This window comes from Petaurus breviceps, unplaced genomic scaffold (genome assembly GCF_028583685.1).
Source record: "Petaurus breviceps papuanus isolate PSGF00001 unplaced genomic scaffold, PetGlider_PUasm1.0 182, whole genome shotgun sequence".
Lineage (NCBI taxonomy): Eukaryota > Metazoa > Chordata > Mammalia > Diprotodontia > Petauridae > Petaurus > Petaurus breviceps.
The window spans coordinates 5,951,431-5,968,878 of NW_027185786.1; the positions used below are offsets into that span (position 1 = coordinate 5,951,431).

The window sequence follows — 17,448 nt, forward strand, 5'->3', positions numbered from 1 at the left end:
GATGTGTACAATAAACACGTTGGATATCCAATGAGGTTATTAATTCCCTCTCCTTCCCTTGGAAAAAATTGGGATAATGTGCCCTACTGAGCAAAAAACCAAGAGATGTCTTGGAACTATCAGTCCCTCAGAAGTCAAAATTGTTTGTGTATAGTGGGTGAAAATCTACTGAAAAAGAAAAGCCACAACTCATATGGAGCTCAACAGCTTCCACTGTGAAGGCCTCCAAGCCACATCACAAATGAGCGAGAGCCAATGAATGCATCATTGAAAAACGGTGGTTGTGAGACAACATTCTCCAGTAGGAGTAGACTGCATGATCAAACCCAATGTTATTGGAAGCTGCAAAGGGAAAATAAAGTGACCAGAGCATGGGCCTGCTCTGTGCAAGGTAATTGTGTCAACTGGACCCGAACAGCACTCCTGGGACCTGAGGTCAGTTCCTGCAGGCCCCCAAGCTCTCACTCCTCTGCTGTTGCACTTAGGACCAGGCCATGAAATAAAGTGGCCAGAATAGCACTTTGCTTCAAATGGGACAACTTGCTTTAGTTGTGGCCATCTTTCATATATTTATTTATTTGGATTGATAACCCTATTATACTACAGAAGTAAAGAAAAAACACACCCCTTTATCTCAAAAGGAATGGCCAGTTGTAGCAGCAAGCACCCCAGTGTCCTCAGGGTGGCTGCCAACACAGGTTCTTAGATCTGCTTTGCTAAAGGAAAGCAACTCAAAATTGGTTCACAAGCTTACTTTAATCAGTCAAATATGTTTCGTTTACCTAGTTCAGGGGAAAAACGTCAGCACCCCGAACTTCAGAGTATACAGACAGAATAATCAAGACAGAGAAACAGATCAAGTAGACAGGTTTCCAAACTGTCCAACCATTACATCCATACCAAATCAACATCTGGGTTTTTCAAAGCCTGGAGGCTTTCAACAACGGCTTACCAGTCTCATCTGATCAAATCACAGAACACTTCTCAAAGTGAGCCCCAAAGCAAAGCCTCACATCAGGGATTATACAGCCTTCTCCTGGGTCAGAGATGTAACCACCCTCTTGACCCACTGCCCAATCACACAGCATCAAGGTGTGGGCATTCCTGAAAACCAAGCCTCCTGCCACAGGCTCCATGTGACCACATTCAGCCTACTAGGAGGCAGAGTATATTTTCAAATCAAGGAAGGTTCTGAGAGTCTCTTAAGCCTATCAAAGGGCCTAGGGGCAGGGAAGATCTTTAAATTTGCATTTCCATTACACCAGTGTAGACCAGATTATGGACTATATCTCTTTCCTCCTAGCAGAGGAAAGGGACTACAGGGAAGAACTCTGTCAAAGTACTGGGCTTTTGTTTTTTTTTGCAGCAAGGAAAGGTTCAATTACAGGGCTGGGAAGGGGATTATCTTCAAAAGTGACTATGATGTAAAAATAAAAAGTATCAACAGAATTTTAAAAAATTGTCAAGGATGACTACAGCAGTTCTGGTACCATGGCCTGAAGGTTCCTTAACTCGGTTTGTCCCCCTTTATCAAAGAACAAATGAGAACAGACAAGCCTGTATTAAAAGCTGATAAAAAATAGGATTTTGTAGTTCTGAAGGCCACCAAAAAGGAAGACGATTCCTACCAAACCCAATTTTATGGGAAACAGTAACAGGAGAAATGCAGACCTTGGCTACTACTGGCTACAACTCTGTAGGTGGCCGCTAAGCCATGCAATCGATGAAGAGCTTCTAGGAGCTTGCCCAGGCACAATCATTACATATGAAAACAAGGAGACATGGCAGGTCTAAGTTTTAATGCTTTTATTACTGTGAATGGTTTGACCCCAGCTCCCAGTTCCCACCCCACCCTGATACTATTCCTCAGGGCTGCTTCCAAGAGAAATCCTGAAGCTGATCTGGGTTTGGGGGTCTTCACTGCCCATGAGGGATGGGAAAGAAAGTCTGAGGATATTCTCTGGCAAATGAATGTGAAAAGAGTCTGGTGGCAGGGCAGAGTCTAGAAAAATTGGCTTTTACTTTGGAAAAAGGAAAATACTAAAGGAAAAACAATTTTCGATCAAGCAACATGTCCATAATTCAGTTTCACATTATGCTAAAAGGAGTCCCATCTTGGAGAGGGAGATAGGGTAAGGGGGGGGGGGGGGGGAAGAGACAGAGAGAGAGTGAGAGAACACAGGAGAAAGCCCAATACAAAACTGCCCAGTGACCTGGCGTCTGGCCAGCAGAAGTGGGCCTGCATCTTTTCTTCTCGGCACGGGTATCAGGGTACAGGATGAGCTCCAAGAGTCGCAATGATTCGCACAAACCTAGGCTAACTGTCCATGTCAAGGTCAGGGTCCTCTTTCCACCACAGGTAGAAAAAAATCCCTGCCAGTTGTTTGATCTGGATGGTGCTCGGGCTGGATGGGACCACACTCTCTGCCGTAAGGAAGGTGCCATCCTCTTCACCAGTCCCAGAACAGTTTCCCACAGTAAGAACTTATAAAAATAAAATAAATGATACCATGTGAGATCAAGATATACAGACCGAGCTTCAACATGGAAAACAACATTTGACATCCTTTCCATGAAGCAGTCGGTGAGCAGGACAGGAGAGATTTCACAGACACACAAAGTGGAGCTCACACCGTAAGCAGGGTTAGACTGACGAAGCATCTTTCCAATGCCATCAAGGCTTCATTCTGCTCAGCCTGAGGTCCCGCTCAATTTCAAACTGCCTGTGATCCACTCGCTCCAGAAAAGCTTTCCTTTCAATGTACCTGGAAGGAGATAAGGAACAGCTGTGTCAACATAATCACGGAGCTTTATAGACCTGGATGAGAGCATGTTTGATTTAGAATTCAATTCAACAATAAACAGGCACTTATTAAGCACCCAGTAGTCCCAGAACTGGAGATACAGACAAAAAATGTAAAAGACATACAAAATAATTTCAGGGGATAAAGAGAGTGCTGATTGTTGGCGGAGGAATGAGGAAAGAACCCTCAGCCAAGAGGTGGCATTGATGCTGACCTTTAAAGGGGAATGGAGGGATTCCCTGAGGATGCACTGCAAGACTGAGTAAAGGTGGGGTAGCCAGGTGGTGCAGTGAGTAAGAGCGCCGGCCCAGGCATTGAGAGACCCTGGATTGGTTCCAGCCTCAGATACTTGGCACTCACACAAAATAAATGGCTGTGTAACCTTGAGCAAGTTACTTAACCCCAACTGCTTAAAAAAAAAAGACTGAGTAAAGGCACAGACATGTAGGATGAAACATCCTATACAGGGACAAGGAGTCCAGCTGGTCTGGAATGTCAAATTCATGGGGTGAAATCATCTAGAAATCGACTAGAGTCAGATTGGCTTTAATTATAATTACTTTAAGGGAAGGCACAGCTCCTACTTTCCTCACCTTCTCCAACAAAAATTTCTTCACATTTGAGAATGTGCTCCTGCTAACCTGAAACAGCTGGTTGGCCCACACCCTAACAGCCTTTCAGAGAAATGGGTCCAATGCCAGGGTTCCCCTCCTCTGCCCCCAGCTAAAAGGTTAGGTATTTTGATTTCCCAGATCGGGGGCAGTTCCTGCAGTTTTTCTTCATTGTTCCAGGAAAGAGGGCAAGGCAATCCTGGTACAGTGCTGGCACGGTGAAGAAGTAGGTGTGTGTGCCACAGAATGCTAGGCTGGCTGCTTAATGAGATACAGCTGCCTTATAATGTAGCTCCCTGTTGCAAAGTGTACCACAGCTAGCCTGGGGGAGGGGGGAGGGGATGGCTATGCTACTAATTAACCTATTGAGAAAGCAAAATTGCTGAGGAGAAAGGGAGATGTAATGGAATTACCTCTATGATTTTTCCTTTGTTCCACTGAAGAAAATGTGCATCTTTCATGATGAGGTCATTACATTTATGCTGAGAATGTTATACTACATTCAGTATATACAGTGCTCAGTAACCCAGGTTCCTCGGCTGAATTCACAGCCTTGGCTTTGATACACTGTAAAATCCAAGCCCTAACATTTGTTTCCCTGTCAGATTTATTACTACTAAACTTAAACAAAATAAACCCTGCCTCCCCCAGGGAGCCTGCTCTCCTCCCTAGGGCACAAGCTATCCCCAACCTGCACGGCCAGTGAACAGGGAGCCTGGGCCTCTCTGCTGGCCCTGTGCCACTTTCTATGTGGCCCAGTCCAAGTCACTAGTCCATTACTAGTATGGGGAAAGGCTGATTTTGAAAAAGAAGAAATTCTTTCCCCACTGAATGAGAGGATGAGATATGAGACTGGGATGGAAACACATTGTGCTGCTGTTCCCGGGGTTGTGTTTCACCCGCAGAGAGGAATTTCATGGATGAGGACAATGTATATGGACTACCAAGAAGACTGAGGGATCCCCTTCCATAACTGTTGGCTTGGGGGGCTTAGAAACCACAGCACTGGTAAAACTACTCTGCAAGTGACAGAGCTCATACCTCACACAGCAGAGGTCCTCATTTGGTGGGGTGGGACAACTCGAGGATGTCCCTTAGGGCAGAAGTCCACTGTGGGAATGCTAGAGGCTTCACAGTGGGGATGAATGAACACTCACGCTTGACTTTCAAGGGGATTGAATGATTTAGGCAGTAACAACCCACTACTTTCCTCTAAGGGCTCTCTGGGAATACTTACCTACCTGGCATTCCTCACTCAGGAATAAGGACATGTGTTTGTGGTGGGGAAGGGCTTGGGTGGTGGCCATGGGTAGAGAAGAGCTCCCTGAAAGAATCCTGAAAGTGCTTTCCCAATGCAAACTAATTCATTTTCACTTACGATATCTTCTGAGAGATGGGGGGAGACACGGTACAGTGAAAAGGGCATTGGTCATAGAACCGAGGTTCAAGTTCTAACTCTGAGTGCTTACTAGATGTATTGTTGTTCAGTCACTGCAGTTATGTCCAGCTCTTTGTGACCCCATTTGGGATTTTCTTGGCTAACATGATGGAGTGGTTTGTCATTTTTTTTCCAACTTATTTTACAGATGAGGAAACTGAGGCAGACAGGGTTAAGTGACTTGCCCAGGGTCACACAGCTAGTAAGCATCTGAGGCTGGATTTGAACTCAGGAAGATGAGTCTTCCTGACTCCAGGCCTGGCACTGTACCACCTTGCTAGATGTATAACCTTGGGCAAATCAGTTACTCTCCCTGGGCCTCACTTTCCTCACTCATAAAGCTGAAGAGGTTGGACAGAAATCTTTACCCAATTGAGAACTATGATTCTGGTACCCTATGAGTAAAGTTAAAGTCCTCTCTCCATTTAAGAACTAGTCTTATTGATGGCTTTTTAGTAACACAATCATTCCCAGAAATTCCACACTCCCACCTCCCTCCCCAATGAGAACAACCCTCCATAATAAAAAATATTAATTATTATCTTTTAATTGATTATTAATATTAATAATTAATTATCAATAATAAAGAAAAGAATTAATTTTCTTTTAATTCTTTTCTCCCTAGCTCAAATTTCTTTCCCATTTTTTCCTCAAGTGTTCTCATTCTGTTTATAAAAAAACATTCTAAAACTTTTTTTTTAATCCTCTTTCTTCACCTCTCCCAGGAATTCTAGGCGATTCTGTGCCCATGCTGTGTTTTTCTGAGTCATTCTCTTCTGCATTTGTGTCCTGAGTGTCCTTGCCTTCCTTAGAGCTCAGTGTGGCCTGGTTCTTTTGTTTTTTGCCCATTCTTCCAGCCTCCTGATTCCAGACCTGATGTGGAGGAGGGAAGGCTGGGCTGGCCTGTTGCTGCTTTCTTGATGTCTTGAGTGTTGTGTCATTCCAAGATCTCAGGGACAGGCTGGAGACTGGCAGCGCTCTCAAAGTGGTCTGATCCAGGACAAAGTCTGTTTGCTGCCTTATGCTCGGAGCTCTGCAGGTTCCTAATCTGGGTTTGGGTCTGAGCAAGATTAGACTGCTGCTGGACTTAGCTGGAAAGCTCTGTTAGGTCAGAGGGGCAGAATAGTAGGCTTCCCTTTGGTAATGCCTAGAATCAAACAGAGCTGAGGGAGTTTTTCCCCTACTATGGTATATATCAGGTCAGTCTGTGCCCTTAAGGGAACAAGTCCTGACATTACTATAACCATTTCCCTCCTTTTACTTTCACAGCAAATTTCTATAATCAGGGCAGGTGAGCAGTAGGAGTTTTGTAAGTACAATACTAAATCAATAGATTGGTATTGGAACATCTCTGAATCACTTTAATAGGATGCAAGTATAAAATATCTTACAGTTTTAATCTGTATTTGCAGTCAAATACAGGAATGATAGTTTTCAAAAGGGAGTATTAAATAAAGAATAAGACAAAGATGTTATGTAAAAGTTTTCTAATTAAATGGAATACTAAATATGAGAAAGTAACAGCATTATGAACTATATATATATATATATGTATATGACTGGCTTCCAAATGTATCTAGCAAGGAAATTCAGGTTTTTAGTAATAAGTTCTCAAAACTGGATTAAGGATTTTACCCAGAAAATTGTTTTAATAATTGTAGAGAAAGTGAAATTATTTTCCCATTTAAAAAATATTTGTTTGATAATATTAAAAATCAGAACAGCTTATTTTACAAGGTAGACCCTCATCAATTTTTTTTTTAAGATTCTTTTATGAGGGTTTAGGTAAAGATAAAAACAGCAAGTGACATATAAAGACTGAAATTCTCTGAAGTTTCAGGTGAATCAGAGGCTCCATATTTGATGTAATTCTTATATCTCTGTTAATAGGATTAGCTTCCTAAGGTTTGAGCTGGTTTCATCACATGAACTCGTTATTGAAAAGTCAAATTTAAGAGACTGTACTAAATTGTATTAATTCTTGTTACCAGCAGATTTTATCAGAATTGTGTAGGAATCTCTACAAGTGATTTGGAACCAGAGAAACAGAGCCTCCTTCTGAGCTGCTTTGAGAATGAAGCCTATTCCAGAATGTCCAAGAGAAGATATCCAAGGACCAGAGGACTATGTGAGACATCTGGGATTCACAATGTGATTAAATGGACATTGGGAGTGAGTTACTAGGATACAAGGAGACTTGATGTTAAATACTTATGATCACTGTATTGCTTTGGTCTTTTGTTTCATAGTGTTTGTGTTTATGCTTTTCTTGGTTACCTTGGTGGTGTGTAAATCTCCCTTCTCAAAATCACTCCCCTGTGAGCTCTGTAAATAGTCTGATCTACAACCAGATTTATCTAATTCTGATTATGAATATATGAAAAACCTTAAAGATTCAGCTTAAAGATAAGTGATATGTGAGTCAAAGGGGGGAACTGAGGTAACTGAGGGGATCAGAATACCAGGTGATAACAGAAACTGAATGACCCACACTGACTGCTGTGAGTTAATGCTGAAGCCCAGCTCAGATTCCTTTCAATTCAATCACAAGTTCTATCTTGTTAAAAACCTTAATTGAATTATGGAAACTGCTCAGAGGACTATGTCGAACTGTTTGAACCTAGACCTTCATGACTGCGAAGTTGGATCACCTTAACTAAGAGCCCCTTAACTAAGGACCTTGGTTATGCTGGCCAGAAACCCAGTCAGATCCAAAGATTGATGTGAGGAGTTTTCTTGTACATCTCAAGCAACCCATACGTCTTATCTGAAAACTGGAGTCATGCTAATCAATCAGTTATTTCCATGCTCCTGGGGTCATTCACAGACACTTGGGGGGGGAGGGGAGGAAGTGAGACACTTCCTTCTTTTGATTTCAGGGAATTGTACCTGTTCAGTCTCTCCTTCCCAATTTGGAAAGTCCCTAGTCTTTCCTCCAATTAGAAATCAGATTCCCTAATGCTATATCCTGGTTGCTTCCTTTTAATTAACTAGTCTTATCTGATTGTTTTTAATGTAAAAAAAAGCTGCCCCTCCCCCCCATTCAGGGTCCAGTGGCAAAGCTGAAGAAAGCAACTGGTCCAGACTTGTTACACAATTAGCACGAGTTGCTTAATAAATGGATGTGCTTGGATGCCTGGACCTTTGTTTCCTCAGGCATTTCATCTTTTGCTCACCATACTTTCTGAATTTCCCCATCAGGATTTGGCCTGATGCATTTTCTAGATCTGTTTGAAGTTTATGTACCAGAGCTCACATATTACTTCCTCCCATTCTACTAGCCTGACTCTGCCCTCATCAGGAGGTATGATTTCATATCTGTTTTCTGACCCCTTCACTAGTGGTTTGTTTGTTTGTTTTTTTTTAGAAATCCAGAGTTCATTCTCCTTTTAGTGAGTCCTTCATCCACTCCAGTCTCTGATGATGAGGTGGCCCTTTAAGGTCCCCCTTTTACAAATAGGGAAGTTAAGTCAAAAAAAGGGAAATGATCTTCTCTAAGATTATACAGCAAACCCAGGACTTGTATCACCTCATTTCCAATCCACTGTTCTGCCTATAGGACCATATTGCGTCTTCTACATTCACCCAGAGATAAAATATGTGGCTTGGAAAAGAAATGCAGTGGTGTGTTTCAAAAGAATGCTTTGAGCAACATGCCACTTCCCCGCCACCCGTCTGGTGGTAGGGAATGTGTAGGAGTAAGTGGTCTTGAGTGCTCTGTGGTTTGTATTCCTGGATCTCACAGAATGAAGAGGAAGTGGTGCCTGAATTAGGATGCTCCATTAGGCAGGTTTGAGAAGCAATGTTAACTCAGGCTGACCTTGGGAATATTGAGGGCAAAGCATATGTCCTGGGGGCATTAAGGCAGCAAGCAGAGGGAGAAACCAGTCTTGTCAGCTAGCTCAGGAGGCTTCAAAGAAACCCCCTGAATGGAGTGGTATTTCAAAGGGCACCCCAGATAAAGAGTGAGGCAGGGGTGAGGTGCCCACAGCCTCAAGAGTTCATTTATCTCCTTGACACTTATCTGGAAACAAATGCTGTGGTTAATGGGATCTTTGTGATAGCCCCAGTTTGGTGCCAAGAGGCAACCAGAAACAAAACCACTATTGATGAAGGAGGTCCCAGACTCCGAGGGTGCAGACTGCACTGATGGGCCGAACACAAGAGACTATTCCTGGCTTATGGGCTCCTCTAGCTGCATCGCCACACGCCCAAGTGCAACCTCACCATTTGGAATAGGACCTTCAAGTAGAACATATTTGGGAGCCTATGGAAAATGTGGCCACTAAGGGGAAAGACAAAACAGCTCCTCCGCGGATGGGGGGGATCAGAAGGGAACTCCACACGAAAACCTGGCCATGTGAAGCAGGCCTCGAGAGTTTGCAAAGGCACAAGTGTAAGTGGGCTGCCCTATAAGGTAGCGGACTACAGACTGAGAGTTTATTTTACATGTGTCTTCAATGTCGATGATTTCACATAGCTTCAGTTATTCACAGTGACTCAGCGAGACAGTTCAGACGTGCAAAGCTAAAGGATTCTAAAGGCAAACTCTCCAAGAGCGCCTATTCCTTCCTCACTATAAAACGTGTCCTAGTTAGAAGATAGCTGCTCATCTCGGCTGCACTTGATAAAGTGTACCCACTAGAACTATGGTATGTAGCAAGAACTAAAGTGATTTATTTAGCACCTCCATTCAAAATCAGGACAGATCCAGTAGGATCTGACATCATTCTGAATTCTAAGTAACAATCTTGAAGTAGAAGAAAATAAGCCAGTTTTTTTTCTGAGATCTAAGCCAAAAGAAAGTTTTTTTGTTTTTCAGTAGTTTCACGCGTGTCCCACTCTTTGTGACCCCATTTGGGGTTTTCCTGGCAAAGACACTGGAGTAGTCTGTCATTTCCTTCTCCAGCACATTTTATAGATGAGGCAAACAGGGTTAAGTGACTTGCCCAGGGTCACACAGCTAGTAAGATTTGAACTCAGGGAAGATGAGTCTTCTTACCTCCAGGCCTAGAGCTCTATTCACTGAGCCACATGGCTGCCCGCAAAAACTAGTAAGACAATAACAGATCATAGCAACATTCTAGGCCCAGAATAAAGTTCCTGTAATAGCTCCCTTTATGGTAATCAGAATGTGATCTGCAAACTTTAAAGGGGTAGGTAAATTCCAGCTATTATTAGTGTTATTGTTGCTACAAATTTTTTTATACAATGAATTTTAAATGAATGTGACACGGCAAATGCTGGTTGAGACTGAAGTTTTGGGAAGAAAGGTACTGACAGAAGGCCCCTTCATTCCTTTCAGAGCTCATGCATCCCCCTTCAGAGTGATACGACCTTCCTGACAGAGTCACATCAAGTCTGTTCCACTGACAATGCCATTCACAGAGTTTGAAGCTGAGCGAATGGAATTTTAAATTTTATTTGCTCTCCACTGCTTTACCTCTGACATCTTCCCTGAGTTTATGGTTGTGTCTTGGGTTACATAGGTAGAAACTTCAGAGTGAGAAACAATTTTTCTTTGGTTCTTATGTTTCCCCTCCCTATGCACCAAAAGAAATAGTCACCTGCTTGCTAGTCACTGATCTCCATAAACCTTCAATTTTGACCGCACCTTAGCATTGAAACCCAACGGAGCTTGTGGATGATCTTTCCATACCAGTCTGTGTTTATCCTTTCAATGCAATAATTCCTTCCTCTAACCCTCCTGCATTCTACCTAAGTATTGCGGCAAAGACTTGTTTTTGATGAATAAAACCTCTGGGAAATTTACTTTTAATTGAATTAGAGAGTTGGATCAAGTGTCCAAGAACACAGTCTTCTTACATTGACATTTCAATAAGAAAGTAGAGCAACTCAAGGTTCTTTGGCACAGACAAAGGACATTATACTTAGAACAGGTGTTAGCCCTGTTTTCTAGAGCTAAGGTTCAGCAAATAAGCTATGCCCTGAGCTTGGCATAACAACAATGCTTTGTGTTCACCTTCTGAAACTGATGGTCCCTGAGCTGGGGCAGACACCAGCCGGCCCAGACATGAATGCCTGCTCTGAAGGGACTTTTTGTCACTAGACAACCTGGTCTCACTGTTGCTGCCCTGCCTCGTCACTGCTGTTTGACTCTTTGTCTGGTCACAAGTATATAAATCAAGGTTCAGCCCCACTATCACAGCCCCCTCCCCCCCACTAGGGGCGGGGCTCCAGCACTCCACTCTGATCTGCCGCCTTGCTTTCCAGTCATTTCCCTCACTTTGAAATTAAACATCTGTTTGGTTTCTAACTTTCCTGTCTTTAGCCTGCTCTGTTCGGCTCTGGCCATCCACAGGTGAGAAGATGGTTTGGTCTAGTTGACAGTCCTTACTTTACTGACTGGTATTTGACTTCCAGATGAGTCTGATGGTTGCCCAAAGTTACATCCTTCATCTCTAGGCTGCTAAATTCTAGAGAAACTAAAACTCCCAGCTGCCAGTTAGTGTGATAAAAGTTTACAATGTCAGTCTAGTCAATATCACAAGATGGCCCCATGTTGTGACTGCCACCATCATGGTCAACGTTCCAATGATTGGTAAGCTCTGAGGGACAAGAAAAAATGAGTAGCCTTTTAGAGAAACTCTTCAATTTAGGCATAAGACAGTTGGTAGCAAGAAGTAGGTGAGAACAAGAACGAAGGAAAAACATTACTTTTGGACAGAGGCCTGTTCTGAGGAATAACCAGTGGTACCTTGAGAATCTCCAACTGCTCCTGTGGCCCTCCCCACCAGTCTGAGGTCCACACTTACAGGACAGGAGCTGAGAAGTAAGAGCTCTCACTTTTAAGTATTACAAAGTGCTTTTCTGCTTCTGCAGAATCACAACAAAGATAAGAAAAAAACTGGTGCCTTAAATACCTACTACATGGACACAAAGCTAAAAATTAAAGAGTCCCTGCTCTTCAGGACCTTCGACTCTGCTGGGGGATATATGGACGCTGGCACACATACAGCAAGGAAAACTGAAAAGGGACCGTTTTCATGGAAGAAATGGCAACTGAATGGGGCCTCAAAGAAAGATGGCCATTCTGAGGGGCAGAAATCAGAAAGGAGAGTGTTCCAGAGATGAGGGATAGCTTCTCTGCATGCATGGAGGTGGCAGAAAGGGGATACAGCTTGGGAAATGGTCAGCAGTCCAGCTGAGGTGGAATAAAAGAGTTCCTAAAGGGAAACAGTATGAAATTAGGCTGGAAAGGTGAGTGAGAGCCAGATCATGGAGTCTGTCTTTTATCCTACTAGTAATGGGAAGTCACATGGTTAGGAACATTAGCTCCATGGGGATGGCTGGAGAGGGAAGATAATGAGAGCAGAAAGACCAGTATGGAAGATCCAACAGTGGTCTAGGTGAGCAGGAAGCAGTAAAAGTGACGGCTGTGTGAGTGGGAGGGACATGGGGGAGAGCTCTTCCCAACCGGATTTGGGAACTGAGTGGATATGAGAGGCTGAGGAAAGGAAAGACTTAAGAATGCACCTGAGGTTACAGACTGGGAAGGTAACTAAGGCCATGTTTGTTTTTTAGTAATTCAATACGCTCCCATTCAGGGATACGAGTACTCTTTCCACCAGGGCAGATCACATCTGGCTGTATCTTCTTGTCCTTTATGATCACTGCCCATGTTCTCCCAAGGATCTGTGCCTTTTAAAAAATTTAACTAAATAAAATGTGAACAGCTTTGGTTTCTGGATTTGTCCTTCTGACATACAATGGATACTCTAGGCACCAGATGATGGTACATGGCAGGTAAGGACCAAATCTTCCTTTCAAAGTACTCAAAAACACTTATGGTTGGATGAAAATAACTGTTCTGGGGCCCCAGGACCTCTTTACCAGTAAAAACACAGAGATAGACAGAGGTTATGTAACTGTTCTAAAGTCACCAAAAGATCTTGGAAACAAAGGCAGAATCGACTCCAGGAAGCCGTGTTTCTTTGTCCCTGGTGACAGCTTTGCTCTCAGCTAGTTTGATCACATCAGGCCCCTCTGCAAATTCCAGTCACTTCCTGACTCTGCCTTCTCCCTCTTCCAGGTAGCCTTTCTAAGAACCTGAAGATGGCTATTTTGTCCTTTGTCAAGTTATGCAGCCACAGTTCTTTCCTCCCACCCTCATATGATCTTTCAATGTCCTTCCTAAAAGACAGTGTCTGGACCCAAACCCATGCTCCAGTAGAGTTTGACCAAGGCAGAGTACTGTGGGATTAGCACATCTCTAATTCCTCAAACTATGCCTTCATAATAGCGTTCTCAATTTGCCACATTCTAAAACCCAATTTTTAAAGACAAAGTGGTTTCTAGTTACTATTCCATCTTACACTTGTGAAATGGATTTATGAACCCCAGTACAAGATTTCACATCTCTATTAAACTGAATCCCTAGATGCCAGTCTGTTAGGATCTTTGTGAATCCTGATTCTGTTGTTCAATATATTATTTATTCCTCCTACTCAGTGTTATGTGAAAATCTAATAAATATGCCATCTATGTCTTTATTCAAGCCACCTTTAAAAACATAAAATAGAATAGGACCAAAGGTAGTTCCTTGGAATACTACCATGGTCAGGTGGTGTTGACCCATTACTGACTACTCTTAGATTTCAGCCATCCAAGTGGTTTTGAATCTTGTCTAGGCCACATCAATGTCTTGCCTATAAGAATGGTATACGACACTCATTAAATGCTTGGCTTCTGATCTAAGAAAATGATTTATAGCAGGCTTTGCTTATAGGTGTTTTGGGGTTACTCTCCTTTTCTTGAGCAACCCTGGATTCCCAAGTGTTGTTTCTTTAAAATATTTTTTTAAAAATTTAGTTAGTTTTCCAATGATCTACTCTAGACAACCTGGTGTTGGTGACCTTGCTGGGAGCTCTGGGTGTTGAGTCTGAGAACCTGGCCCCTTTGGGAGACTCCCTTGCATTGATTTCCGGGGTAGGGGATAAGCCTAAGATATGCTCTGTGCTGGGATCTGGGCACTAAGTCGGTGTTCCAGACCCTAAATGGCTCACCGAGCCTGTGGCTGAGTCCAAAATCCTCTCTGGGATGCTCTGCGCTGCTGGCCCAGCTGAGCGTTGAGTTTGTGATCCTGGGCCTACCCTTGTTCCTACCCTGGTCACTTTCTTTTAGGTAGAATGTGTGACCTTGGACCTGCTATCTATAGCTTCTCCTTTGGCCGCCTCTCATTATAGCAAGCTTCTTCAGAATATTGTTGGAGCTGAGCTGCACGGCCTCCTCTTACTCTGCCGTCTTGGCTGGTCTTCCCAACCTCACAATGGAGATCAAGTGGGAACACTCACTGTAAAGGACTTTGTAACTGTTTCGACTTGGGTTATTATTATTGTTCTCATTGTAATTAAGGGGCCTGCAGTGCTGATATGTCAAACAATGATTTTTACACCATCTCTTCTTTTCTTCTTCTGCCATGATTATCACTTGCTTATTTATACTTGACCCTACTGGCTTTCTCCATCTACGAGAAGATGCCTTCTAAACTCCTGTAGCTGTAGTTTCTAGCTGTAAGACTGAGCTAAGGGGGCGGCTAGGTGGTGCTGTGAATAGAGCACCAGCCCTGGAGTCAGGAGGACCTGAATTCAAATCCGGCCTCAGACACTTAACACAAAACAAGCTGTGTGACCTTGAGCAAGTCACTTAACCCCAACTGCCCTACCTCCCCTCCTCCAAAAAAAAGCAAAAAAAAAAAAAAAACCCAAGAGTGAGCTAAGGTTGGAGAAAGACTATAAAGCTGGATGGGAAATGGGCACGGAAGGCAGGTGAGGATTGCAGCACCTGGAGGTCATCAAATCTGCATCTGAAACACAATCAGATCTATGGGACTATCTGGGATTGGTCTTTCAGGCTGAGGAGGAAGAGCAGAGCATCAAAGTTCTATCTTGTTAGTTGTTCACTAATTGAGTTCTGTTGTTTTCCAGTGCTTATACAACTCTCCATGGCACGCATGTCCCTTCTAATCTTGTTTTCTCTTTCCAGCCTACATTTTACTCATTATGCTTTGCTCCTTACTTTTACGAGGCCTCTATTAGCTCTGGCATCCTGAACAAGGTTCACTGGACAAGCTCAATACAAAGGTGGTGAGTGACAGAGTGGAGCCTGCCCTGGGAGCTCCTCTGTGTTTGAGACACAGGGAAAAAGGAGGAAATGCCTGGGGCTCCATAAAGCAGCAGGGTTTGGGAAATGAGGTCAGGAGGACCCAAAGCACTTCCACGCTGTGGCTACACAGTCACAAAAAGCAGACTTTTTGTCAATACCCTCTGTTTTTATATTGCTTAAATCTTCCTTGATATTCCCTACCTAACCACCTTCTCAGAGAGCCATCTCTTAGTACAATTTTCTAAAAGAAAGAAAAAGAGGGAAAAAAGGCATTAAAATCAACCAATACCCCAATAAGACCAACCCTTTGGGCCCTCCTCCCAGGCACAAGGGGAGCCTGCTCAGAGCTCTCTCTGGGCCAGGCCTGTGCACGGGGGGTTCTGCCTCTGCTGTCATCATCACGCGTGTTGTTTTCTGGCTCTGCTCACCTCACTCTGCATCAGCCTGTTGGTGCTTGCATGCCCATCATTTCTCACAGCACGGTAAGGCTCCCTGAGCCTCGTGTACCACAGTTCACCTAGCCATTCCCCAACTGCTGGGTATCTACTTTGTGCCTCCTAGCTATGTATGTTTGGTGCCCATTTCTGCAATATCTGATGACCCTGCCTGTCACCCTGTCCTTGAGGACTAGCACAGAGTACTCTGAGGGCCCTTCCCCCTGCTCAGTTGTATCATTACACCGCTGTTAGGACGGCCCATCTATCTCCTGTGAGTTAAACATAGGCCGTCAGCTGGGTGTGGTGGCACAGGCTTGTAATCCTTGCTGCTGGGAGAGGCATCCTGCACCTCCAGGCCTCTGCAAAGGCTGCCCCTATGCCTACAGTACTCTCAGCCCTCTCCCTTTAAGACTCAGCTTGAGCCCACACCCAACAGGAAGCCTTTCCTGGTGCCTCTTAGTTATCAGTCCTTTCCTGATCCCCACCCCCTTCTCCTGCCAAAATGCTCTCTTTAGATTTTGGATTTAATGATCTATGTGCAGGCTTTTCCTCCAGAAGAATGCAAACTCCTTGAAGGCAGGGATATTATGGTTTTCCCCTTTGTGTCTCCACTCGTTTCTTTGTCCCACACTAGCATGTGGGGACCTTTGCACCTAGCATGGTGCAAAGCACACAGTGGGTGGTTACAGCCATCTCTGGTCAGATCTCTCTTCTGCTCATCTCACAACCCTCTGACAGCATTCTCCACTATCTCCTTCTGTATTCTAGGCCCTGAGGAAGGTGTGGTCCTTTGTGCCAACGCTTCTACATGTGCCCTTCATCTCATGCCCTTTGGTCTCTTTCAGCAGACTGCCCTGTCATCCCTTCTTTTTAATCTTCGATCTGCCTCCTGGTCCCCTCCCCCCACCTACAAATACATCCAGAGCTTCCCTGTCCTTAAAAAAACCCTCACTAGATCTTACTGTTTCCACTAATTATCATCTTACATCCCTCTGCTCTTTCTTAGCTAAAATCCTTGAAAAAGCCATGTATACTCATTGCTTCCCTTTCTTCTCCTCTCACCCTCTTCTAAACACTCTGTAATCTGGCTTCCAATATCATCATGAAACGGAAACTGCTCTCCCACGATGGTCTCAGGGTAGTCTCCCTACGATTGCCTCTAATGGAATCAAACTTACCATCTAAAATAACTGCTAATCACTCCTAAATTAAGCACATTGTCTGGAATGAATCCTCTTCTAGCAAAAAAACTGAAAAGCTTATCTGCATATGAGAAAGTGGGGAAGAAATACAACTATATACCCCGCCCCCCTCCATTCTTCCTTTTTCATAGGGATATCATCTAAAGATTCATCAAACTCTATTTCTTTATTTTCAATCACGAGAAGAGGAATGTGGAAAAGATGTGACCCCTCCCCTCCTTCTGACAAATAGAGCCCCCAAACTAGCTTTGAAAACAGTGCCTTGTCACCCTCAAGTGAGTAGAGCCCAACTTTAATATAAAATTGAAAGTCAAGAAATAGGCTTGAAAGTAAGCAAACAACCATAAAAAGCTACTACAGTGTCAGAGAAAACCAAGACATAAAGTCAGAAGACAACTATGTGAAAAGAGCTACTTAAAAATAATGTTAACTGGACCCAAGACCAACAAGAATTCCTGGAAGAGTTAAAGAAAGAGATGAATGGCAGAGGAAAAACTGGGAAAAGAAATGACTGATGCAAGAAAATTATGAAAAGAGAATTAACAGTTTGGTACTGAGGAGAATAACACCTTAAAAAACAGAATTAGCCTAATGGTAAAAGAGGTACAAAAATCCACTGAAGAGAAGAGTTCCTTAAAAAGCAAGATAGGCCAAATGGAAAAAGGGGTACAAAAATCTCATTGGAGAAAATAGCTCCTTAAAAATTAGAATCAGGCAAACTAAGCTTATGACTCCACAGAGATATAAGGAAAAAATAAAACAAAGTCAAAAGAACAAAAAAAAATAGGAGAAAAATTTGAAATATCTCATAAAAAATTGACTTGGAAAACA

At 43.4% G+C, this 17,448-nt stretch overlaps 1 protein-coding gene across 3 annotated transcripts in view; it reads right to left on the minus strand.

Moving 5' to 3' along the window:
- Window positions 1-737: 737 nt before the first annotated feature.
- The window catches only part of CFDP1 (craniofacial development protein 1), a 148,210-nt gene continuing 131,499 nt past the window's right edge, over window positions 738-17,448 (minus strand). For all 3 annotated transcript variants that reach the window (XM_069087682.1, XM_069087683.1, XM_069087681.1), the window contains one exon: window positions 738-2,765. In XM_069087682.1, coding sequence (XP_068943783.1) covers window positions 2,675-2,765 — 91 coding nt within the window. In that variant the 3' untranslated portion in view covers window positions 738-2,674. The remainder of the gene's footprint in view (window positions 2,766-17,448) is intronic.